This window comes from Cetorhinus maximus, chromosome 10 (genome assembly GCF_964194155.1).
Source record: "Cetorhinus maximus chromosome 10, sCetMax3.hap1.1, whole genome shotgun sequence".
NCBI lineage: Eukaryota > Metazoa > Chordata > Chondrichthyes > Lamniformes > Cetorhinidae > Cetorhinus > Cetorhinus maximus.
Window position 1 is genome coordinate 46,008,126 of NC_135888.1, and position 25,162 is coordinate 46,033,287.

At 47.2% G+C, this 25,162-nt stretch overlaps 1 protein-coding gene across 5 annotated transcripts in view; it reads right to left on the reverse strand.

The window, feature by feature from the left end:
• Positions 1 to 8,367: 8,367 nt before the first annotated feature.
• Positions 8,368 to 25,162, reverse strand: part of glipr2 (GLI pathogenesis-related 2) — a 97,706-nt gene continuing 80,911 nt past the window's right edge. For 4 of the 5 annotated variants that reach the window (XM_078550419.1, XM_078550423.1, XM_078550421.1 and 1 more), the window contains 2 exons: positions 22,326 to 22,403; positions 8,368 to 8,579 (listed from right to left, as the gene is read on the reverse strand). In XM_078550419.1, the coding sequence (XP_078406545.1) occupies positions 8,416 to 8,579; positions 22,326 to 22,403 (242 nt within the window). In that variant the 3' untranslated portion in view covers positions 8,368 to 8,415. The remainder of the gene's footprint in view (positions 8,580 to 22,325; positions 22,404 to 25,162) is intronic. The other variant, XM_078550424.1, reaches the window with a different exon arrangement.

The following is a 25,162-nucleotide window of genomic DNA, read 5'->3' on the forward strand; positions in this document are numbered from 1 at the left end:
AGCGACCCTTCCCCATTGCGCCTTTGCGGCAGCTGCCCCAAGCTTTAGTGCGTCCCTCAGCACGTAGTCCTGGACTTTGGATTGTGCCAGTCTGCAACAATCGGTCGGGGACAACTCTTTGTGCTGGAAGACCAACAAGTTTCGGGCAGACCAAAGCGCGTCTTTCACCGAGTTGATGATCCTCCAGCTGCAGTTGATGTTTGTCTCGGTGTGTGTCCCTGGGAACAGCCCGTAGAGCACAGAGTCCTGTGTCACAGAACTGCTCGGGATGAACCTCGACAGCAACCACTGCATCTCTCTCCAGACTTTCTTTGCAAAGGCACAATCCACAAGGAGGTGAACAACGGTCTCTTCCCCACCACAGCCACCTCGAGGGCAACGTGCAGAGGGGGTGAGACTGCTGGCGTGTAGGAAGGATCTGATGGGGAGGGCCTTTCTCACCACCAGCCAAGCCACGTCTTGGTGCTTGTTGGAAAGTTCTGGCGATGAGGCATTCTGCCAAATGACTTTGACAGTCTGCTCGGGGAACCATCCCACAGGGTCCACCCTCTCCTTTTCCCTCAGGGCCTCTAGGACGTTACGTGCTGACCACTGCCTGATGGACTTGTGGTCAAAGGTGTTTTTCTGCATAAATTTTTCCACGAGGGACAGGTGGTACGGCACGGTCCAACTACTTGGAGCGTTCCGCGGCAGCGTGGCCAGACCCATCCTTCGCAACACCGGGGACAGGTAGAACCTCAGCACGTAGTGACACTTGGTGTTTGCGTACTGAGGGTCTACGCACCGCTTGATGCAGCCACACACAAAGGTGGCCATCAGTATGAGGGCGATGTTGGGCACGTTTTTTCCCCCTTTATCTAGAGGCTTGTACATCGCGTCCCTGCGGACACGATCCATTTTCGACCTCCAGATAAAGCGGAAGATGGCTCGAGTGATCGCCGTCGCGCAGGAGTCTGGAATGGGCCAGACCTGCGCCACGTACAGCAACAGCGAGAGTGCCTCACACCTGATGACCAGGTTCTTACCCGCAATGGAGAGGGAGCGTCGCTCCCACATGCCCAGTTTCCTTTTCACCATAGCCACTCGCTCCTTCCAGTTTCTAACGCATGCCCTGGTCCCTCCGAACCATATCCCCAGCACCTTCAGGCCGTCAGCCCTGACAGTGAAGGGGACAAAGGATCGGTCAGCCCAGTTCCCAAAGAACATGGCCTCGCTCTTCCCACGATTTACCTTGGCTCCCGAGGCCAGTTCGAACTGGTCGCAGATGTGGATCAGTCTGCGCACCGACAGCGGATCCGAGCAGAAGACGGCGACGTCGTCCATGCACAGGGAGGCTTTTACCTGAGTGCCTCCACTGCCTGGGATCGTCACTCCTCTTATGCCCGGATCCTTCCTGATGGACTTGGCAAAGGGTTCTATGCAACACACGAAAAGAATAGGCGAGAGAGGACAGCCCTGCCTGACTCCAGATTTAATCGGAAAGCTATCTGTTTCCCACCCATTGATTGAGACTGCGCTTCTGATGTTAGTGTAGAGCAGTTGGATCCAATTGCGAATTCCCTCCCCAAACCCCATTTTGGAGAGCACATCCACCATGTAGGTGTGCGATATTCTGTCAAAGGCCTTCTCCTGATCCAAGCTGATGAGGCAGGTATCCACACCCCTGTCCTGTACGTAGGCAATCGTATCCCTGAGCAGCGCGAGGCTGTCAGAGATCTTCCTGCCTGGCACAGCGCAGGTCTGGTCAGGGTGAATCACCAATTCCAGAGCGGATTTGACCCGATTGGCGATGACCTTGGACAGAATCTTATAGTCCACATTCAACAGTGAAATGGGTCGCCAATTTCTAATATCCTCCCTTTCCCCCTTGTGCTTGTAGATGAGGGTGATGATGCCTTTCCTCATGGATTCTGACATACTACCGGCCAGGAGCATACTCTTGTACACTCCTAGCAGGTCTGGGCCGATCAAGTCCCACAGAGCCGAATACAACTCCGCCGGCAAGCCGTCGCTTCCGGGAGTTTTACTCTTCTCGAAGGACTCAAGGGCCTTAGTCAGTTCATCAGGAGTTAGCGGTTTGTCCAGGCTCTCCCGCGTACTGTGGTCTAAGACCTCCGTGATAGAGGACAGGAAGGACTGGGAGGCCGTGCTGTCCGTGGGCTTCACGTCATACAATCCGGCATAAAAGGATTTGCTGATCCTCAAAATGTCGGACCGTGATGACTTTACTGAGCCGTCTTCTTCCTTCAGGCTGCTGATCACAGAGCTCTCTCTGTGTACCTTTTGGAAGAAGAAACGTGAGCACGTCTCATCCTGCTCCACGGAGCGGACTCTGGAACGGAAGATGATCTTGGAGGCCTCCGAGGCAAAGTGCGAGGCTTGCTGGCTCTTCACCTCTTGGAGCTCCTCCTTGACATCGACCCCCATCGACTGCAGCCGGAGCAGATTCTGCATGTTTTTCTGGAGTCGGGACATTTCCCTCTGTTCCTTTCTAGCTTTCTGGGTGCCTTTGAGGATGAAAAACCTCTTGATGTTTCCCTTGATCGCTTCCCACCAGTGTGTCAGGCACTCAAAGAGGGGTTTCACGGTTCTCCAACCTTTGTAATCCCTCTTGAGCTCCTCAATGTTCTCTGGGGTCAGCAGTTGCACATTTAGCTTCCATGCCCCCCTGCCCACCCTCAGGTCCTTCTCCAAGTGGCAGTCCGCACTTGCTCTCTCTAAGAACACTCACCAACAGATAGACACTGGGGCAGCTTTTCAGTTCACTTTTAACCCCTCCTTTGTATATTCCAAGAGGGAAGCGCATTCACAAATCTATCTGGGCATTGCTCACAGGATTTCTTGATGAGATGATACTCAGCTCCCATTATGCCCCATTGTCTCTTCCAGAGGGAGCAATTAGTTTCTGGATGTCTTTCAAAGTACTTTGTCTGGCAACAGAGTGGAGTTCCATTACATTTTAGGGAGTCACTCTGCAGCATTCCAGCCAGTGGCTTGTGTGCATTTTTAAAAACTCAGGTCTTATTTTTAAAGTCCAATATTTCTGGACACAATTGGATGTCTTTTATTTCATTATCATGACATGATTGATTTTTAACAATTTCAGAGGCCAATTTCATTTCCTGCTTCTAATTTATACATTGTCTAATGTTTCCAATCATGGACACAAACTCCGGTCTGTTACCCACAGGAGAGAGATGATAGGATAGTTCCTTCTTATTTCCTCATCTCTCAACTAACCACAACAAAATGTGTTTTTAAGAAGAAGTATTTTAACCCCTTGAGTGCTGTAACTCTTAAGAACAGACACAGCAATTTTCTCATAAGGTTTAAGAAAATGAAAGACGAAATGTTTATTTCTCAACACCCAAATATAATCACAACAGCACCCACTTAAATACTCACACAAGATACACACACACACAAGGAAAGGTGATTACAAAAGAGGGAGCATGCACTTAAGCTTGTACAGAGTCCAAAGAGTCACTATTACTCTTGTCTTTTGAAATGGAAGCTGGAAAAGTTGCAGGCCTGATGATTTACTTTTTGTTCATTGAAGAAAATGCATGTTGGAAGTTTCTGGCGATGTATTTACAATAGCTTACTACATGAAACAGTAGCTTTGTGGCTATGCTCCAGTCAAAGTTGTAGTTGAACTCCTGTAGTGAAGGTCTGACTTGGTTCTGTGAACTTGTTGGTAAAAGGGGAGCCCCTCTTCTCTACCTATTAGTGGATTCTAGGCAGGATTCTTCCTTTGCTGGTGGGATGTCTTCTTTCTGTGGTTTCCTTGTCTCTCAGGTTGACTGACCTAAGGCTGCTCTCAAGGTGTGTGAATAAATGGTTCTTATCACAAGCTGTTTTCTGTCAGGTGACCATGGTATTGGTGTTCCCATGGTCCATACAAATGGTTCCCGATGACATTGGCATTGACAGACAATGTCGTTTGAATTTTAGCTATTTGCATCTCCTTGCAATAGAATGGTTTCTCCTCACACCTATTCTGTGGAACTTCATTCTGCATTCACTAAGAATGTTTGGTCATTATGCATCAGTTTCTGTGGTATTTGACAATAGTAGCTTTTGAATCCACAGGAGAGATCTATTGCATTTTTAATGTCTTCTCAAAGGAAAGTTCCAAAAGGTCTTTGACATTTTAATGTCCTAGCCAGAGAAGCAAGCTACTTCCAGCCTTGGACAGTTTCATGTGTGTTTACAGACAAGGAGGGAGGGCACCTACCCACCTTGGCTCCGTCTTGTTACAATGCAGATCGTTCAGATTCTTCAGTTTTTTATACGTCCGTGGGTGTAACTGCATAGGTGTGACAGATTTTCCTGAACAAATTCTCGCTGTAACACTCAGAAGAAGGATATTACGGTCATGATGAGTCAAAGAATGACCAGAAAGAGCCATGTCTTCAGACAGAGGAAGGAGAGGGAGAGAAAACATGATAGCAAAGAGTGTGCAGAGCCAAAAGCCAAGTAGAAAGTGCCAATGGCGCATCAAGAAATACTGGGATAGAGTGATTCGAGTTGCCATACCTCCAGGATTGTCCTGTAGTGTCCTAGAATTAGAGACTAATCTTCTGGACACTGCTGCAAGCAAACATGTGAGAAAAATCATTGTGGCATTAACACTGTTTGTCTTTTTCATTTTTTTTTAGCACTTTTGTTCATCAGTCATAAAAATTTTGATGATGGAGGAAAATGGCTGTTTGAGTGGGTGGGGCGGTTGGAGGTCAGATGTCACATGATGAATCATGCAGCTAATCAGAGCTGGCCAATCCTTTTGAGTGATGCATGTCTCACGTTAGGCTCTGCCGCATCCCATTCCAGGAAGCTTTTCTCAAAAACAAACATAGAAGAGAAAGCTTGATGGGTGTATACCAGGGAATGCCAGTGCACTTGGGAGGGACGGGCTCTGAGAGGGCATGAGTGGAGATGGGAGAGGACCTGGAGAGAGATGTAGGATCAGGGATTTGAGGGGGGGTGGAGGGAGGTTTGGTTTGTGACAAGGGGGAACGGGGAGGAAACAGGAGGGGCAGTTGAATGGTTGATCTCAACCTTGGTCACAAAGAAATCATTGAGGAAGAACAGGATTGTGCTTATCTATGATCGTGATCTATGACGGGGGCATGGGGATGAGTGGGGTTCATGACTTGGCACGTCTAGGCATGGAGAGTGGGTGGGGGATAACTGGGTGTGAGGGGTGGGACTAGTGGGTCTGATGTTTAAGGAAACAACTTGGACAAAGTCACAGAGAACCGAGACAAGCCTTTTAAACAACCCACCTCTGCATGTGACAAAACCTGTGGTTGCCTCTGATCTGTGCTCAGGGCCAGCATGCCTGACTCCACACCATATCTGCCCCCCGGAATAAAGTTCTTACCATATGGGGCACCTTTTCCCAAGTCGACCATGGCGAGCCTGGAGATTTCCCGGTTCTGCACATTCGGAAGTGAAAATCCAGGCCTAAGAGAATTAAACTTTCAGAGATCTATCACTGTTGGCAATATACTGAACATGTTTATATTATAGCTATAGTAGCAAAGTTAATAACTAATTTAAAATAAGAGGATGAGGAGAGAGGTTAATATACAAGGTAGGGAATACCAATGTGTTCATATTGCTTGCTAACGTCAGCCAGAGTGAATTGAAGGCTATGCAGACTGAGAGATGGCCCGGCTGACACTGTCACATTCAGTGAGATTGTTATCTCCTGCCCTCCTGTGTTGGGGTTATGATGTGATGTGATTAGCAAACTGCAAACAATGAGGCCAGATTGGTTGCAGCTTGTGGGTGAAATTCTCACAGTTAGAATCTGACCACAGTAAGGAAGCTGGAGAGGGGCTGGGTAGGAATTGAAAATAGAGAGAGGAATAAGTGAATGCTGATGACAAAAAATGATCGTTAACAATTTTTATTTGAAGAATATCCCACAGAGTACAATTGGTTACATCAGAATCATGGAAGAGTCATAACGTTAACACAAAACATGTATCTTGGACACCTTTCGCCCTATTTGTAATTCAAAGTTATGAGTTCTACATTTATGTTTAAACAGATCCCAACATCACAAGTGAAAATCAGCAGATCAGACACATGGTTCAGAATCAGTCACAGTCAACGTTTACATCACTGAGGCTTACTCACATCAGGTGACACTCATGGTAAGGTTATATTTGCCAATTGCAATGGTAGAAAATGAAACTGGAAGGGTTCCAACTGGGGTTCAGAGTTTCCAACCCTCCAGAGACTCTTGATGAGTCCAGCAATTAAAGTTTAACCTCCCCTAGAAAAATATCGTAGAGGTAGTGACCGTTTAATCTTCTTTGAGCTCTTCCATTTATTTGTTAAAATATATTGGTGATGGGGGTGGGGTGTGGATGTGATTGGAGGTCAGAAATCATGTGATGTGATCTCCAGAAACATGGACTACCGGAGTTGGCGATCCTTGCTGAGGGGTGACAAAACACCTTCCATCGTCCATTGTGATTCACTGGCACAAACTGGCGTCAGTGTCAATGCAGCGTGCACTGGCAAGCAGGTACCGAGAACAGTCATTTGCTCAGCCTCATATGTGCTGAACACCTGATGCCTTAAAAATGGATGACTATTTCCAGATTCCGAAGAGAAATGTTTCAGTTACTCAGCCTGAATTTACACCTCGAAGCGGGTAGTGGGAGTCAGGAAAATTCCCAGCTTGTCTCACCAGTCTTGGGAGAAAGTGCTCACAATGGTGGGATCTTTGTTGTCAGGGGGCAAGTGCAAGCTGGAGTCAGGCCAGCCAACCTGCGAAAGAGTTTGGAGGCAGCCAATATACCCCCAATGCCAAGCTAAGGTATTTTCATGCCCATAGGTTCTATACAGTGTATAATGCATCAATGAACCCGATAGTGACAGCAGGATGTGCAAATAACAAAGTTTTTTTGAAAAGTAACTTTCCACCATATCAGGAAAAAGTAACTTCACTACAGGCAAAATAAACGTCCATCATCCAGGCCCTTTAAAGTATCAATAACAAAAACCACAAGCCCTTGAAACCACTTATCCTTGTGTAAATAAACATAGTGAAACTGACAGCAGAGATCAGAAAGTCTGAGCTGTCAATTAAGCAATGGTTTCTCTGGGGCACAGCTGTTTCAACAGGAATAATGTTTGTCTGGCTCTCAGCCTAGCCTCATTATGTATGTATGAATAGCTTGGCATTGGGGTATGAGGACTTTTTGAACTCACCTTTTAAAAAATCCCCCTCATGCACACTATGGTTCATGTCTCCTCTGAGGGGCTGTGAACATGGACTTTTTAAAAACCTGGCCCGACTCCATGAAAATTACTGAGGAGTAAGACATGCCTGTCTTCACAATGGAGCAGGCCAGGTCAAGAGTGCCGAATGCAGGCTTTTGACAGGGATCAGCCTGCAACCTTTAAAGGCACTCCCAAAAATCAGACAGCTTGGGAATGGGGTCGGGAATCCTGGACTCGGGACCCGCCTGCCATCTTTAGAGAGCTCCTGAGACTTCCCGACTTGGTGAACATTCAGCCCATCATGAGAAAGTCTTACTGCAAACGTGACTTCCTTAACTTCAAAACACTGTTACTGCGGTGCATTGTCAAGGCTCAGAAGGAGGCCTGTGTGCTTTTGGATTCACCAGGTGGAGGAAAGGAAAGCCTGACTGTAATCAGAAAGTGTTTAAAATCAGTGCATGGAGTGGATTGGAGAGTGAGAGTAAGAACAGGACCCAATAGGAGGTGAAGCAAGTCAACAAGCAAGTTAAAGTGCCTGATCTCCCTTGGTCAGCTCCAGCTTGTAGGAAGGAATACACATTGCTAGGAGAAATCCAAAGCATTTCTTTGCCCATAACTCCAGTAGAGTTGTTTTTTAAAAAAATTTTGACCCAAAAGAACCCTTTGATAACCAATACAAAAACGGTTTTGTTCCTTCAAAGTCCTGTACAGATTACAGTGACCAGAATCGCAGGAATACACAAAGTACTTCATTCCATTATACTCCGAGCATATTCCAACAACAACTTGTATTTATATAGCACTTTTAGCATAGTAAAACATCCCAATGCACTTCACAAGAATGATATTAAACATAATCTCACACCAAGCCACATAAGGAAAGTGAGGTAGAGTGGTGGAGAGGTTCAGCAAGAGAATTAGAGCCAGGCAGCTAAAGGCATGGACGCCAATGATGGAATGAAGGAAATCCGGGATGTGCAATCTTCTGTATGTTGGTGTTATCTGCATGGTATTGTTAAAGCTATATCATAGTAAAATCACACAAAGCCTGGAAAGAAATCTTATTTAAAATTCTAATTAAGTCCCAAATGAGAGTACCAGTAATCCCAGTGGTTTTGGTGTACGGTACAACTGTGTCTGGCAATTGACTCCATTCCTCTTCCTTCTTTGTCAATTTTTACTGGGAGGTGAAACATTGTCCTTGAAGTAGCCAGGATTGGTGATATTTCCTGGTGGATTGTAAACTGCCACCACCATGAACGTGCCCTTCCCATCTGTCGCACAGCCAGCACCCATCTCTTTTGATGCCTTCCACACCAGCTGGGTGAAGTGCCCTGGAATCAGCACAAAAAGAAAGACTTTTTCTATATTTCTACAGAGACAATCACAACCTCGGGCTGTTCTAAAGCACTTCACAGCCAATGAAATACATTATGAAATGTAGTCATTGTGTGCTGTAGGAAATGTGGGAGCCAATTAGTGCACAGAGAGCTCAGACAGCCCACAATTATATGATAATGACCAATAAATTTGTTTTCGTGATGTTGGTTAAGAGATGAATATTGATCAGGACACCGGGGAGAATACCCTGATCATCTTCGAAGAGTGCCATGGGATCTTTTACCCTCACCCGAGAGGGCAGATGGGACTTTAGTTTAACAGCTCATCTTAAAGACGTTGCCTCCACAGCTCAGCACTTCTTTAGTAAGCCACTGAGACTGTCAGCCTAGATTTTGTGCTCCTATAGCTGAAAGGGCATTCGTGTGGACATTATGTATGGAGAATATCGAACTTGTTTATGTTGCCCATTGGTGTAATATCTGTGCAACACTCACCATCAAAGCTCACACATGGGTAATGGCCATGGGATGAGGCACCAGAAAGTGCATTGTGTACTTGAAACTTTAACCCATCAAATGTTAACCTGTTTGGACTACCCACTTTATGTTCCAGCAGGGGAACAGACCCCTTCTTTCACATGTATTCAATCAAGTGAGTTGAAAACATCATCCCCAATGTTCTCCCTCTGACAATATTCACAACGTGGGTTCATTCAAATAAAACTAAATAAATTTAATTCAGAAAATAAAGTTTGTGAATACAGATTGAGTTGTTTGAAACAGGATGTAGTTAATGTAGTATGCTTGGGAGGAACAGGTGACTTTGGGCCTATGGTTCCTGAAACTCTCCTCCACTGTGGTTTTCCTTGCATCATGTCAGAGTTTGTTATAGACAAATTTATAGAATCTTACAGCAAAGAAGGAAATTATTTGGCCCATTGTGCCTGTAACAAATCTTTGAAAGAGCTGTGCTATTAGTCTCACTCCCCAGCGTCTTTCCCCATAGCCCTGCAGATTTTTTCCCTTTCAAATATCTATCCACTTCCCTTTCAGAAGTTACAATTGAATTGCTTTAACTGCCTTTTCAAACAATTTATTCCAAACCACAACATCTCGCTGTGTAAAAAAAAAATCTCCTCACCTTCTCTCTGCTTCTTTTGCCAATTACCTATAATTTGTCTCCTCTGTTGCTGACCAGCTTGCCAGTGGTAAAAGGTTTTCTTTCTTTACTCAATCAAAGCCCTTCGTAACTCTGAACACCTTTATTAAATCTCCCCTTTAACTTGTTTGCTCCAAAGACAATATTCCGGCAATAGTACGGAAAACTTGTGCTCCAGAACCTGCTGCATCCTTAGCCAAGCTGTTCCAGTACAGCTACAACATAGACATCTACCCGGCAATGTGGGAAATTGCCCAGGTATGTCCTGTACACAACCCAGCCAATTCCGCCCCATCAGTCTACTCTTCATCATTAGTAAAACAATGGAATGGATCATCAACAGTGCTATCAAACAGCACTTGCTTAGCAATAACCTGCTCACTGACACTCAGTTTGGGTTACGCTAGGGCCATTCAGCTTCTGACCTCATTACAGCCTTGGTTCAAACATGGACAAAAGAGCTGAACTCCAGAGGTGAGGTGAGAGTGAGTGCCCTTGACACCAAGGCAGCATTTGACCGAGTGTGGCATCAAGGAACCCGAGCAAAACTGGAGTCAATGAAAATCCGGGAGAAAGCTCTCCACCAGTTGGAGTCATACCTAGCTCAAAAGAAGATGATTGTGGTTGTTGGAGGTCAAACATCTCGGTTCCAGGACATCACTGCAGGAGTTCCTCAGGGTAGTGTCCTAGGCCAAACATCTTCAGCTGTTTCATCAATAACCTTCCTTCCATCATAAGGTCAGAAGTGGGGATGTTCGCCGATGATTGCACAATGTTCAGCACCAATCGTGACTCTTCAGATACTGAAGCAGTCCACGTCCAAATGTAGCAAGACCTGGACAATATCCAGGCTTGGGCTGACAAGTGGCAAATAACATTTGGGCCACACAAGTGTCAGGCAATGATTATCTCCAGCAAAAGAGAATTTAACCATCGCCCTTTGATGTTCAATAGCATTACCATCGCTGAATCCCCCACTATCAACATCCTGGGTGTTACCATTGACCAGAAACTGAACTGGACTAGCCATATAAATACTGTAGCTACAAGAGCAGGTCAGAGGCTAGGAATCCTGCGGTGAGTAACTCATTTCCTGACTCCCCAAAGCCTGTCCACCATCTACAAGGCACAAGTCAAGAGTGTGATGGAATAGTCTCCACTTGCCTGGATGAATGCAGTTCCAACAGTATCAAGGAGCTTGACACCATCCAGGACAAAGCAGCCCGCTTGCTTGGCACCCCATCCACAAACATTCATTCCCTCCACCACCGATGAACAGCAACAGCAGTGCGTTTACAAGATGCATTGCAGAAACTCACCAAGACCCCTTAGACAGCACCTTCCTAACCCATGACCACTACCATCTAGAAGGACAAGGGTAGCAGATAGATCGGAACACCACCACCTGGAAGTTCTCCTCCAAACCACTCACCATCCTGACTTGGAAATATACCATGTTCCTTCACTGTTGCTGGGTCAAAATCCTGGAACTCCCTCCCTAACATCACTGTGTGTGTACGTATACCACAGGGACTGCAGCGGTTCAAGAAAGCAGCTCACCACCTTCTCAAGGGCAATTAGGGATGGGGAATCAATGCTGGCCTAGCCAGCGAGCCCCACATCCTGTAAATGAATTAAAAAAAAAACAATTCCAGATTCTCTCATTGGTCTCTCTCATTAATCATAGTAATCAATCTCTATCAATCAACAACTGCATTGTCATTGTGTCATGTCACCACCAGGGGATAGGTGAAATAGACGGACCTCAAACTTTTTACATCTAACAATGCCTGTGCTTCTTGGCATTTTTTCAACTCCTGTCCACTTGCATACTTTGTGATGCTGCTACGTTATGTTGCCCAATAAGAAAGTCTTGGGACAAATTTCAAATAAAGCATCACCAGTTTTTTTTTGATTACTTTGTGCTATTCGTATATAATTCTACTCTTTTTGCCATAGTGTTCACATAGAAACAAGGGTAGGTCATTCAGTTGATTGAGCTTCTTCTTCCATTCAATCATCTCATGACTGATCTGTGTCTTAAGTTCATTTGCTCGTCTTTGATCCATATTCCTAACAAAAATCTCAGTTTTGAAAGCTGCAATTGTCCCAGTATCCACAGCCTTTGGTGCATAAAATACATCTGGCTTGCACTCATGAATGATCCAGCTCCAATTTTAAGATTGTGTCCCCATAAAGGCCCATAAGGGACCAAGGGGACAATCTATGGGTGGAGCCAGAGGACATCGCTAGAGTGTTAAATGAATACTTCACATCCGTCTTCGCCCAAGAGAATGAGGATGAAGGTATTGAACTCGGGGAGAGAGACTGTGAGGTTCTTGAACAAAATGATACAGGGAGTGACAAGGCATTGGAGGTGTTGGCAGGCTTAACAGTGGACAAATCTCCAGGTCCAGATGATTTGTGTCCCAGACTGCTGAGGGAGGCAAGGGAGGAGATCGCAGGGGCTCTGACCCAAATTTTTAATTCCTCTCTGGCCACGGGGGAGGTGCCAGAGGACTGGAGAACAGCTAATGTGCTTTCGCTATTTAAGAAGGGTTGTAGAGATAAGCCAGGGAACTACAGGCCAGTGAGTCTCACGTCAGTGGTAGGGAAACTATTGGAGAAAGTTCTGAAGGAGAGTATCTATCTCCACTAGGAGAGGCACAGTTTGATCAGGGATAGTCAGCATGGCTTTGTCAAAGGGAGTTCATGCCTAACAAATTTGATTGAATTTTTTGAGGAGGTGACCAGGTGTGTAGATGAGGGTAGTGCAGTTGATGTAGTTTATATGGATTTCAGCAAAGCCTTTGACAAGGTCCCACATGGGAGACTTATAAAGAAGGCAAATGCACATGGATACAGGGTAATTTGATAAAGTGGATTCAAAATTGGCTTAGTTGTAGGAGGCAGAGGGTGATGACAGAAGGATGCTTTAGTGACTGGAAGCCAGTGTCCAGTGGCGTACCACAGGGATCTGTGCTGGGTCCCCTATTATTTGTCATTTATATAAATGACATAGATGACTATGTGGGGGGGTAGGATTAGTAAGTTTGCGGATGACACAAAGATTGGCTGGGTGGTTAACAGTGCGGTTGAGTGTCTTGGGCTACAGGAGATATAGACGGGATGGTCAAATGGGCAGATAAGTGGCAGATGGAATTTAACCCTGAAACATGTGAGGTGATACACTTTGGAAGGAGCAATTTGACAAGGAAGTATTCAATGAACGGCATGGCACTAGGAAGTTCTGAGGAACAAAGGGACCTTGGCGTGAGTGTCCATAGATCTCTGAAGGCAGAGGGGCATGTTAGTGGGATGGTGAAAAAGGCATATGGGACACTTGCCTTTATCAATCGAGGCACAGATTACAAAAATAGGGAGGTCATGTTGGAGTTGTATAGAACCTTAGTGAGGCCACAGCTGGAGTACGGTGTGCAGTTCTGGTTGCCACATTTTAGGAAGGATGTGATTGCACTGGAGGGGATGCAGAGGAGATTCACCAGGATGTTGCCTGGAATGAAACATTTAAGTTATGAAGAGAGGTTGGATAGACTTGGGTTGTTTTCGTTGGAGCAGAGGAGACTGAGGGGCGACCTGATCGAGGAGTACAAGATTATGAGGGGCATGGACAGGGTGGATAGGGAGCAGCTGTTCCCCTTAGTTGAAGGGTCAGTCACAAGGGGGCATAAGTTCAAGGTGAGGGCCAGGAGGTTTAGGGGGGACGTGAGGAAAAACCTTTTTACCCAGAGGGTGGTGACGGTCTGGAATGCGCTGCCTGGGAAGGTGGTGGAGGCGGGTTGCCTCACATCCTTTAAAAAGTACCTGGATGAGCACTTGGCACGTCATAACATTCAAGGCTTTGGGCCAAGTGCTGGTAAATGGAATTAGGAAGGTAGGTCAGGTGTTTCTCATGTGTCGGTGCAGACTCGATGGGCCGAAGGGCCTCTTCTGCACTGTGATTCTTGGTTTCCCTCACCTGAGAAAATAGTTTCTCTGTATTTACCCTATTGTATTCTTTTTTTCATTTTAAATACCTCACTTAGATCATGCCTCAACATTCTATACTCGAGGAAGTCCAAGCCAAGTTCATGCTTCTCCTTAGTGACAGTGTATACCACCTGTACCTTTTTAATCCCAACCTGCGACTCCTAAGTGACTCCAAGGTGGAAGAGTAAGTGTAGTGACCGGCCTCTGGATTTCAATTGGAGATAATGGGATTGGAGGGGCAGGTGTGTTGGCTGTTGAATATGGCTTTACCACTACTACAATGGTTGGCTGGTTCCACTCACATTTTACTGCATTGACTTGTAAGATTTTGAGTTCGGGAGCCACAGATACCTAAGACAGGCATTCGAGTATTTACCATGACAGTGGGGAGCGCTACACTGATCCCAGAAGACGAGCAAACGGTTGACACAGTGTGTTGATCTCAGTAGCTTGTGATGGCAGCATTCTGCTCTCTAGTTTAAGTGTTAGGGAACAATTCCCCTGGTCTTCCTCCATCTTCCCTGGTCCATCTTCCATCTGAAGAAGGTGGGAAGTGACAAGGCCTGCCACCTGTCTCCAAGCACTCGTTAATATACTTTATTTCTAGGGGCTGGTAGTTTACCCTGTGTCAATCACCCATTCAAAGCCTTCTGACCAATGAATACAGGACAGGTAGCTAAGATATCAGGGTGGTCACCTCCTCTCTTCCCTCGCCACCACTTTGGCTTGATGTCATGTTTTTTGTTTACCGCATGCTGTGCAAGATTTGCTAGATATAGAGGTACACAAGGCCAGCAGAAGGCTTCCTGCTATTGGTTCAGAAATGTTTGTAGAGTCTAGTGACCTCAATGCGAGGGTCATAATCTTTGTGACCTTTAGTTCTACCTTGACTTGGCCCCTGGCTCCTTAGAATTATTTATGGGTTTTTTTCAGTGAGAGAGCGCGAGAGGGAGAGAATTAATGCTGCGCCAGCTAATTCCATTAGAGTTCCAAACAGTTCTAAAAGTACCATTTCTTAAAGGTCCCTATTTCTTACAGGGAGCTTTTAAATGCTGTCTCTGGTTTGGATACTACGGCGAATAATGAAGTGGCAAATAACCATTGTTGAGATTAAAGCTTTGGGAAAGAAAAATCACTGAAGACCCCATCCAGCAGATAAGGATATGTGTGAAGATGACTTATGAATGTGAAATTCCAGCAGAGGATTTAAAAAAAGGAATTGGGACACTGGTGTGAACGTGCAGAAGTGATTTGTTATGTGTGAAGTCACTAACATGTGAGAGTGCATGGTGAAGCTGAAGAAGGGGTCGCAGACACGCTTGGCTACCTCATGACACAAAATGGTTAATATGGCCTGAAGAGTAAGAAAACATCTTTTGAACGATCAAGGCACTGACACATACTCCATAGACCATACAGAAACTGACTAAGACAATTAAGATGGTAATGGTCAGAAGGAGTAATATTAAAGAAAAAGGAATTTTGGGTTGGGTCAATTGAAAGCTATGGACTTAATAAGAATTATTCACAAGACGGATACAGGCGAAGGCAGAGCTGGAGAGTTTTAAATCCATGTATAATCTGTTGCTTTAATTATATGTATGGATATGTTAATAGCCTAGAAATTAACAGCACTCCTGAAAAAGAATAACAAATTAGGGAAATTAGTTTATGCATTAGAAATTATTAAGGAATATCACTGAGTGAGGTGATCTGCTAGTGGGGAGTGCCAATCCAATTTGGTCATAATCAGATAATTCTAGTAGCATTAGTATGTTATCTACAATATATAATCAAGAAATTAGGCAAACAAACTTGTACTTTAGAAATAACCATGTTAGTTAAAAATTAGCTGTGAGCAGACAATAAGGATATTTCCTTCTCGATGTGGGGAACTGTAATAATAAGGCCTTTAGGAAATGGGTACTTTTAGAACTGCATGGAGCTCTAATGGAGTTAGCTGGCACAGCATTGATTCTCTCTCTCTCTGAAAAATACCAAAAACAATTCTAACGAGTCAGGGACCAAGACAAGATTGAGATAAAGGTCACAAAGATTGTGCTCCCCGCATTGCAGTCAGTAGACTCTACAAACATTGCTGAACCGACAGCATATCATTATTAGGCCTGCCCGCTGGAATTGTCCCCCCACCTCCAGCTGGATCGTCCGTCCACGTTGGCAGGAAAGCACTCCGATGTGTTTCACAACAGCATATTAAAGGCATACACTTGGCGGGCTGCACTTTGAGGGGAACTCGGAAGAGAGTGCACAGTAGCGTTGTGCAGCACTCACGAGGGTCATCTGTTGGATTTCAAGCCTTGAAGCATGTTGGGAGGGGCTGTGGGTAAGGGCAGCCCTGTGGTTCAGGTGCCTTGTGGGGGGGGGGGGGGGGGGGGGGGGGGGAAAGGGCAGCCCTGCGGTTGAGGTGACTTGGGGGGCGGGGGGGAGGCGTGCTAGGGCTGCCTTGTGGTTGAATGTAACGTACGAGCATTCACGGTGGGGGTAGGGTGGGTGAGGGAAGTGGCCACACATTAGGGACACCTTATATATAGTGACCATTCCTCTGCAGCTGAGACAGTTCAAGCGCGGCCATCGATATGACTGGAGTTGGGCTTCTAGCTTATCTGCCCACTCAAGCAATGCTGAGGCATCAAAGTGCCACCAAGTGCTCTACAGCTTTTCACCCCTCGAGCACAGACTGCGAAGTAATGAGCGTTTTAGTGGACTGAAGAACACTTGGACAACTGGGCACGTTGTACAATCTCCTTGCTAAAGCTGGCCGTGCAGCAGTCACTGGTGGAGGTGCTCACAGCCCCTTGAAATGTCAGCATCCTGGTTTGGACCAATGTCCCCCATGGTTCAAGCTAACAGTGCAGCTTTGCAATGTGGGTTAGGAGAATGCCTGTGCCTGAGCTGAGAGCACAGCATGCAGTCCAATGGGCAAAGCTGCTGCCAATCGGTCAGGTGGAGTGGGACGGAGGTGGGTAGGGATTCGGGCAGCCATGCAGCGCGTAATCTCTGGCCATCCAAGTGGTGGCCAGCACTCTCCGGGAAGCGTTAAGGGGCTGGCACATTTAACCAGGACAGGTTCTTAGTACACCCATGCTAACCACGTGTCTCTGACTTTCATCCTGCAGGAAGAGTACATCAGGATCATGGAGCCTGGTGAACTAGCTGTATGACTTGTGGCTTACAGAGAGCGGAGACGATGGAGGAGGAGTGACTGAGGCGCCTGGCTGCGCAGAGGGAGGAGCAACACCCTCAGGAAGAAGGCTGGGGCTCCCACACATACTGCTGAAGAGCCACAGTGAGCCGTCGCTAGTCGGCACTTAGCGACACCGAGAGTCCATAGATGCCGCCTTTCATTCCTGCAGATGACCGAGAACTAGTGTAGCCGAAGACTGCGCATGTCCAGGGAACTGGTCGGTCACATCTGTCATCTGCAAGGATCTGCTGAAGATTTGGTGCCACAGGGACATGGAGGGCATCCACTGTCAGTGGCCATGAAAGTAAAAGCGGTGCTGAATTTTTATGGCACAGGTGACCTCTGTGGGACATCACGAGCCTCCACTCACAAATGCATCCATGAGGTCACGGGTGCCATCTTCACGAGGGCACACAACTTTGTGCATTTCACCTGGGACCAGGACAGCCAGGATGCAAAAGCGATTGGATTTGCCCAGATCTCAGATTTCCCACAGATGCAGGGTGCCATCGACTGCACTAACGTGGCGCTCAGATCTCTGCTACAACACGTGGTCAACTACATCAACCGCAAGGGCTTCCATTCGCTGAATGTGCAGCTGGTGCATGACCACCACAAACGCATCCTGTAGGTCTGCGCACTGTTTCCAGGGAATGTGCACGACTCCTATATTCTCGGTCGGTCACACATCCCTGACGTATTCCAGGGTCCACAGAATCTGCAGGGATGGCTCCTTGGGGACAAGGACTACCCGCAAAGGACGTGGCTGATGACACTCGGTGTGGCGGCCTCAGACTGCAGCAGATGAGGCTCATGCTGCAACTCGCAACTTGGTAGAGCAAACTATCGGGATGCTGAAAAGGTTCCGGTGCCTGGACCGGTCGTGTGGAGCCCTGCAATACAGTCTACAGAGGGTGTCAAGCATCGTTGTCGCCTGCTGTGCCCTTTGCAACCTGGCGCTGCAATGGGGAGAGGAGCTGGCTGAGGAGGAGATGGAGGAGCTGGAGGCCCCCTCGGATGAGGAGGACTCTGACGGGGATGAGGGTGAGGAGGTCCTTGAAGGCTGCGATGACGGGGACGAGGTCCTCACACTGGCCAGACAAGGGAGGCGCGCTCGGGAGGCCCTTATAGCTGCTAGATTTGTGGAGGATGATGATGACATGCAGCGAGGAGACCCCCATAGATCCTTGCATTGCATCTGTGAATGTTTGACTCCAGTCTGGCTTTTGGCAAGGCACATACCCTCTGTGCTTATACTCCTGTCATGGAGACGCAGTGAAGGACCTAATAGTCGTTCGACTGCAGGAGGATGATGACGACATGCAGTGAGGACACTCCATAGATCTTCACATAGCCTCTGAGAATGTCTGACTCCTGTCTGGCCGAGGGCAGCTTGCTTGCACTCTGTGATTAGGGTCATACCATGGAGATGCAGCCGTGAAACTTTAGAAGCTCCAGATCCATTGTCTGCCTTCAGCACCTGACCCTTTCAGGAGCACAGCATCACTGGTCACAGATGCTGAAGAGATGGGGACCAGCCCCACCTTAAAGGTGCTAAGAGCACACAGAATGACGGAACTTTATGGCGCCTGCCCACAACATTCTGGCAGCAATGACAAGCACCATCGAGGCGCAGGCATCAGTAATGTGTCCAGGGAGTGTGATGCTGGACCATCACTTTGGTCTGAAGGTTGCACAAGGCACAGGGAAGAGGCCCTGAACTGAGACACCTGCCTTTATCTTATGCGGAAAGGATTCACATCTGAGTGACATGAACACCGCTCATCAGAACAAGGAACCATAGACAGAGAGACATTTTTGGGAGCTTATTGACAATAGTGAACGGTATGTACAAGTGATTAACACCCATGCCCAGGCTGCTCAACTACATCTTCTTCACTTTCCTAACCCTGCCACTACCTCTTGGTGCTCCCCGCCCATCCACAGCGGAGGTGGAGGCAGCCTGCTGACGGCTATGCCCTGTCTGTGATGATCTTGGTGCGCATCCTCTGGAGGGCCAAGACCTGGAGGGCACCTGCCTGCTTTCAGGGTCCTGCTGTGTGGCAGTGGAACCCTCCTCGGCATGGGGAACTAGAGTTGCAGAGGTCACAGGAAGAGGGGATTCAGATGGGTTGGACACTCCCGGAGTCATCTAGGTGGATGATCCTCCTCCCTATGGGTACCCGAGGGCCCCTGGCTGACTCCTTGAGGAGAAGGGGAAGATGGAGTGAGATTGAGCCGCACCCCTCTCGCGTACTCTGTTGGAGGTCAACTATGGTGTCAGCGATGGAATTCAGCCCATACAGCAATGTAGGAACGACGTCCTGGACCAAGATCTCCAAGGCAGCCACCATTCTACTAGTGTTGACCTTGGTGCATTGGCATGCTGGCGCTATCACCTCAGACTGAAAGCAGATGGACTCCTCCATTGTGCCTTACAATCTGAGGAGTGCAGCAGACATCCCTTCCTGATTATTTTTTAAATTCATTCATGGGAGGTGGGCTTCGCTGGCTGGGCCAGCATTTACTGCCCATCCATATTCCCGAGCTTGCCTTTGCAGCTCCGGCAACAGTGACATGACCAAGTCCAGAGGCTCGTCATCTGACTCGGACTCAGCAAATTTCTGGCCTCCAGCAGTCCTCTGAGTGCCGGACATCTGGGAAGTCCCTGCCACCGTCTGCTGTGGATCATAGGGTGCGATGTGCTCACCAGATTGTGACCCTGAGGCTATTGAAAAGCTAGGTCCCACCAAGGTGTGTGCCTCTGCGCTGGTGGAGGGTGTGGGTGAGCGCTGTGATGGGTCTGCAAGGAGGGTGCCTTCAGATTCCTCTTCAGAGGTTTCTTCGGGGCTTGATTGGAGGCCCTGGGTCGTGGACTCCGGCTGTTTCCCAGATGTGCCTGCAGAAACAAGGAGAGATAATTAGTACATGGCAGCGGCCTGTGAAACAGGACACACCATTCACAGCATGGTTGTCTGATGGATGTTGCACTGCTGGACCCTCACTTGGTAGAGCTCCACTGACCTCACCGTCAGCACAGGACCGGTCCAGATCCTCGCCAGCCAGCTGGATGGCTCTGTTTTCAAAGTCTGTGAGGGCCTTGATTTCAGGCATTCTCCACCAGTCTGCGGCCTCTCCCTTTTATTCTGTGCCAGCTTGTCCTGCATGAATACAGATGGAGAGAGTGTAAGCAGAACGCCTGCCAGGCTAGATGATAAGTCTGCCTGGCATGTGTGGGTGGTGAGTGGTCCCATGGATGGGATGAGGACAATTGAAGGTGAGTGTGAGAGAGTGAATGGTGATGTCCCTTGAACTGGCAGTGAGTGAGATCACTGTGAATGTGTGATGGGTTTGTGAGTGTGAGTTGAGAATGATGAGAAGAGTGACTCACAAGGAGATCATTCATCCTCTTGTGGCATTGGGTGACTGTCCTTTTTTGAAGGGCGTTGGCACTGACCAACGCTGCCACTGCCTCCCAAGCCTGGTTGGTCATGCCGCTGCCCATCTGCGGCCAGAGTGGGTGTAGAGGACATCGTGATGGGCCCCCACTGTGTCCAAAAGGTGTTCGAGGAATGCATCACTGAACCTGGGGCTGCAGTTTTCTTGCCTTTCAGGGCCATGTCTTCTTTGCAGCAGTCATGAGCTGGAAGCACTGAGAGGTGTGTGCACGGCTGCACTTTAAATATGGCGCCCAGCATGCTGAAGCGGTGAGGCGATGGCACGGCGGACGAATGAGAGCCCACCCTCCCGCCGTGGAAATGACGTGTTTCCTGGGAATGCATAAGTATTGGCAAACCCTTGGCGGGCTTGGGACGATACGGCGTGAAAACCCGCAGGAACGTTGTTTTACCTGCCCGCTACCGCACTTAGTGCAAATCTGGGATGATTCTGTCCCCTTGTCACGTCCCCACCTTCTTCAGATGGATGATGGACCAGGGAAGATGGGGGAAGACTGGAGGAAGAGTTCCCCAACACTTTGACCAGAGAGCAGAATGCTGCCATCACAAGCTATTGAGATCAACGCACATTGTGCTTAACCATCCGTTCGTCTTCTGGAATCAGTAAACCATTTCCACCTGCTATGGGTCGTATACTTTTCCTGTGTAATGCATCATATCTAAACTGTTGCTTCTTAAAATTACCTGTAAATACTCGACTGCTTATCTTAGGTATCTATGATTCCTGCACTCAAAATCTTATAGTCTTTCATTTATTGTTGGTGGCTGCACGATGGGTTGGATTTCAGGTCACCTTGAGACATGAACCTTATCCATGCCTACTCCAGTCAGAGCTCTTCTTCGTACCTCCTAAGCGCAGACCGGGGGACGGGTATATGTCATGACTCGCTCAGTCCAATTGCCCAGTAGATTGAAGACTGAAAATCTATAGCAGTCATTGAAGCACTTGCAGCAGATATTTCAATTGAGCTTAAGATCTGTGCCAGTGGTGTACTGTGGTGCTTATATCTTTGGAGTTGTGGCTGCAGTGTGGTCTGAGGTGCCAATGTCTCTGGATTTGCCACCAGGTCCATGGCAGGTATCACTATTGATGAATTTGTGCACAATTGCACAGATAGGATTCATTAGTCGTTCCATAAAATGGGGTAGGAACCAGTTGTGGTTCACAAAATCCTTCAGTGGGAGTGTGCCTTGGCCCTATTAATGGCACGGGACAAGATGATTACATGGTCCATTGTTATGTTGGTGCAGGGCCTTACAGAAGTGTTGATCTGTTGGGTACTGAGAAGAACATTAACTCATATCTCTCTGAGATTTTATCTGGTGCCTTGTGTATCTTTTTGAATCTATTTGCTTATATGTTCTGCTATCTCTCCAGCTGTCTTTCTCTCATGTAACACTGCCTCTCTTTTTTATTTGTTCATGGGTTGTGAGTGTCATTGGCAAGGCCAGCATTTATTGCCCATCCCTAATTGTCCTAGAGGGGGTGGTGGTGAGCCTCCTTCTTGAACTGTTGCAGTCACTCACAGTGCTGCTAGATAGAGACTTCCAGGACTTTGACCCAAAGGTGGTGATGGAATCCAAATCAGAACATTCTCTGACTTAGAGAGGAACTTGCAGGTGGTGGTGTTTTGTCTGTCTCACTGCATCTCTCTCTAATGTAACTCTATCACCTGACTCTGCCTCTATCTTGTAGTAGATTGCAAGATCTGAGCATTTTGTAAGATTGCTCTCCCTGCTGCCCTCTCTGTTGGGGAGGTGTAAATAAAGTTAGTGTAATAATGGCTGTCTGCAGTTGAGCATATGTTAGTGTTACACAGTGCAATAAACAACAAATCTGTCTCTTTTCCTCTTTCTCACTCTCTGGCTTTCATTGTGTGTCTCTCTCTCAAAAGTCTTGTGCTTTCCATTGAATCTTTTTCTCTCACCTGTCCCACTCTTAAAACCCGGATCACTGAAGTTGTATTTCTTGATTTCACTGTACCAGGCTTCACTCACTTCGGTCCCTAAAATAAAACAAAGATATTCATGACAGCGTTTGATAGGATAGATGTAGAGAAGATGTTTCCACTTGTAGGGAAAGTCAGATCAAAACCAGGGGCTCTAAATGTAAGTTAATCACTAATAAATCCAATAAGGAGACCAGGAGAAACTTGCTTAACCAGACAGTGCTGAAAATCTGGAACTCATTATCATAAGGAGCAATTGAGATGAAAAGCATAGATGCATTTCAGAGGAAGCTAGGTAAACACATGAGCGAGAAAGTAAGGGAATATTATGATGATAGGATTAGATGAAGAGGGTGAGAGGAGGAGTGTACGGAACATCACATAGACCCGTTGGCCTGAATGACCTGTTTTTATTGTGAAGTACTATGTAATTCCATACTCGTTCTCCTTTCTGCTTCATACTGGTTTGACATCAAATGTGTTAGACTCAATGCACCATCTGCTCCTCGGGCACATTTTTTCCCAAAATTTTAAAACTGCAACTCTTCAACTCCCTTGACCTTTTCATCCACCTAACACCCTGCAGGCTTTTGTAACAGAAGCTTGGTGCCAGTTCCTAATTCACTTGTATTTGTCCTTCTTGGTGGGAAGCTCGTCCTGAGCATCTGTCAGAAAATTAGCTTCACGCTACAAGTAATTTTCCAGCTATGCATTTTAAACCATTTTCCCTGGAAACTTTTTATCAAAATTGGAATCAGGCAAGCCCGCTTTGAGAAACACAGATAGGAAGAGAGGGCAAGAGAAAGGAACAGGAGTAGCCAAATTAGTTAAGGGTGAGAAGAGCTTTGATCTTCTACCTTGACTTTGGGGAATGAGTGGGAGTTGGGATAAATAGATGGGGGTTGAAAGCTAGGTTAGGTAAAGTCCCACTCACCCACTACCTCTGTGCTAACTAACCTGCTTTGAGCTGGTAGTGCCTCATTGTTAAAATGCTCATCTGTGTATCCGAATGCTCCATGACCTTGCCCCCTCCTTATTTCTGTAACCTCATTCTGCCCTTCAACACTGTATCTGTGCTCCTCCAATTCTGGCTTCTTGGGGATCCATTGCTCTACCATCAGCGGCTGTGCTTTTGGATACCTAGATCCCCAGCTCTGGAATTCCCACCCTAAACCTCTCGATCTCTTTCTTCCTTCAGGAATCTCGCTAAAACCTACCTCTCTTGTGGCTCAATGTCAAGTTTTGTTTGACTAAGCTCTTGTGAAGCATCTTGGGATGTTTACCATGTTAAAAGCTCTACATGAATGCAAGTTGTTATTGTAGTGACAGCAGAGCAAGGAGGAGGGAAGGGTATATGGGTTGAGGGGTAGGTCAAAGAGAGGGAGTAGGTATAGTGATATAGCTGCGGGCACCTCAAATGCAGCCTGCAGCTGTTGCATTCCTTTCCTGCCACACTATGCACCAGCTCCCACCGTATATTGTTTTTTTATTAATTCATGTGATGTGGGATTCGCTGGCTGGGCCAGCAATAATTGCCCATTCCTAGTTGCCCTTGAGAAGGTGGTGGTGAGCTGCCTTCTTGAACCGTTGCAGTCCGTGTGGTGTAGGTACACCCACAGTGCTGTTAGGAAGGGAGTTCCAGGATTTTGACCCAACAACAGTGAAGGAATGACGATATATTTCCAAGTCAGGATAGTGTGTGGCTTGGAGGGGAACTTCCAGGTGGTGGTGTTCCCATCTATCTGCTGCCCTTGTCCTTCTAGGTGATAGTGGTCATGGGTTTGGAAGGTGATGTCTAAGGAGCCTTGGCGAATTCCTGCAGTGTACCTTGTAGATGGTACACACTGCTGCTACAGTGCATCAGTGGTGGAGGGACTGAATGTTTAAGGACGTAGTGCCAATCAAGCGGGCTGCTTTGTCCTGTACGGCGTCAAGCTCCTTGAGTGTTGTGGAAGCTGCACTCATCCAGGCAACTGGGGAATATTCCATCATACTCCTGACTTGTGCCCTGTAGATGGTGGACAGGCTTTGGGGAGTCAGGAAGTGAGTTATTCGTCGCATGATTCCTAGCCTTTGACCTGCTCTTGTAGCCACAGTATTTATATGGCTGGTCCAGTTCAGTTTCTGGTCAATGGTAATCCCGAGGATGTTGATAGTGGGGGATTCAGTGATGGTAATGCTATTGAACATCAAGGGGCGATGGTTGCATTCTCTCTTGTTGGAGGTGGTCATTGCCTGACACTTGTGTGGTGTGAATGTTACTTGCCACTTGTCAGTCCAAGCCTGGATATTTTCCAGGTCTTGCTGCATTTGGATATGGACTGCTTCAGTATCTGAGGAGTCGTGAATGGTGCTGAACATTCTGCAATCATCAAAAACATCCCCACTTCTGACCTTATGATGGAAGGAAAGTCATTGATGAAGTAGCTGAAGATGGTTGGGCCTAGGGAACTGAGGAACTCCTGCAGTGATGCCCTGGAGCTGAGATGACTGACTTCCAACAACCACAACCATCTTCCTTTGGGCTAGGTATGACTCCAACCAACGGAGAGTTTCCTCCCTGATTCCCATTGACTCCAGTTTTGCTAGAGCTCCTTGATGCCACACTCAGTCAAATGTTGCCGTGATGTCAAGGGCAGTTACCCTCACCTCACCTCTGGAGTTCAACTCTTTTGTCCATGTTTGAACCAAGGCTGTAATGAGATCAGGAGCTGAGTGGCCCTGGCGGAACACAAACTGGGCATCAGTGAGCAGGTTATTGCTAAGCAAGTGCCGCTTGATAGCACTGTTAATGACCCCTTCCATTACTTTACTGA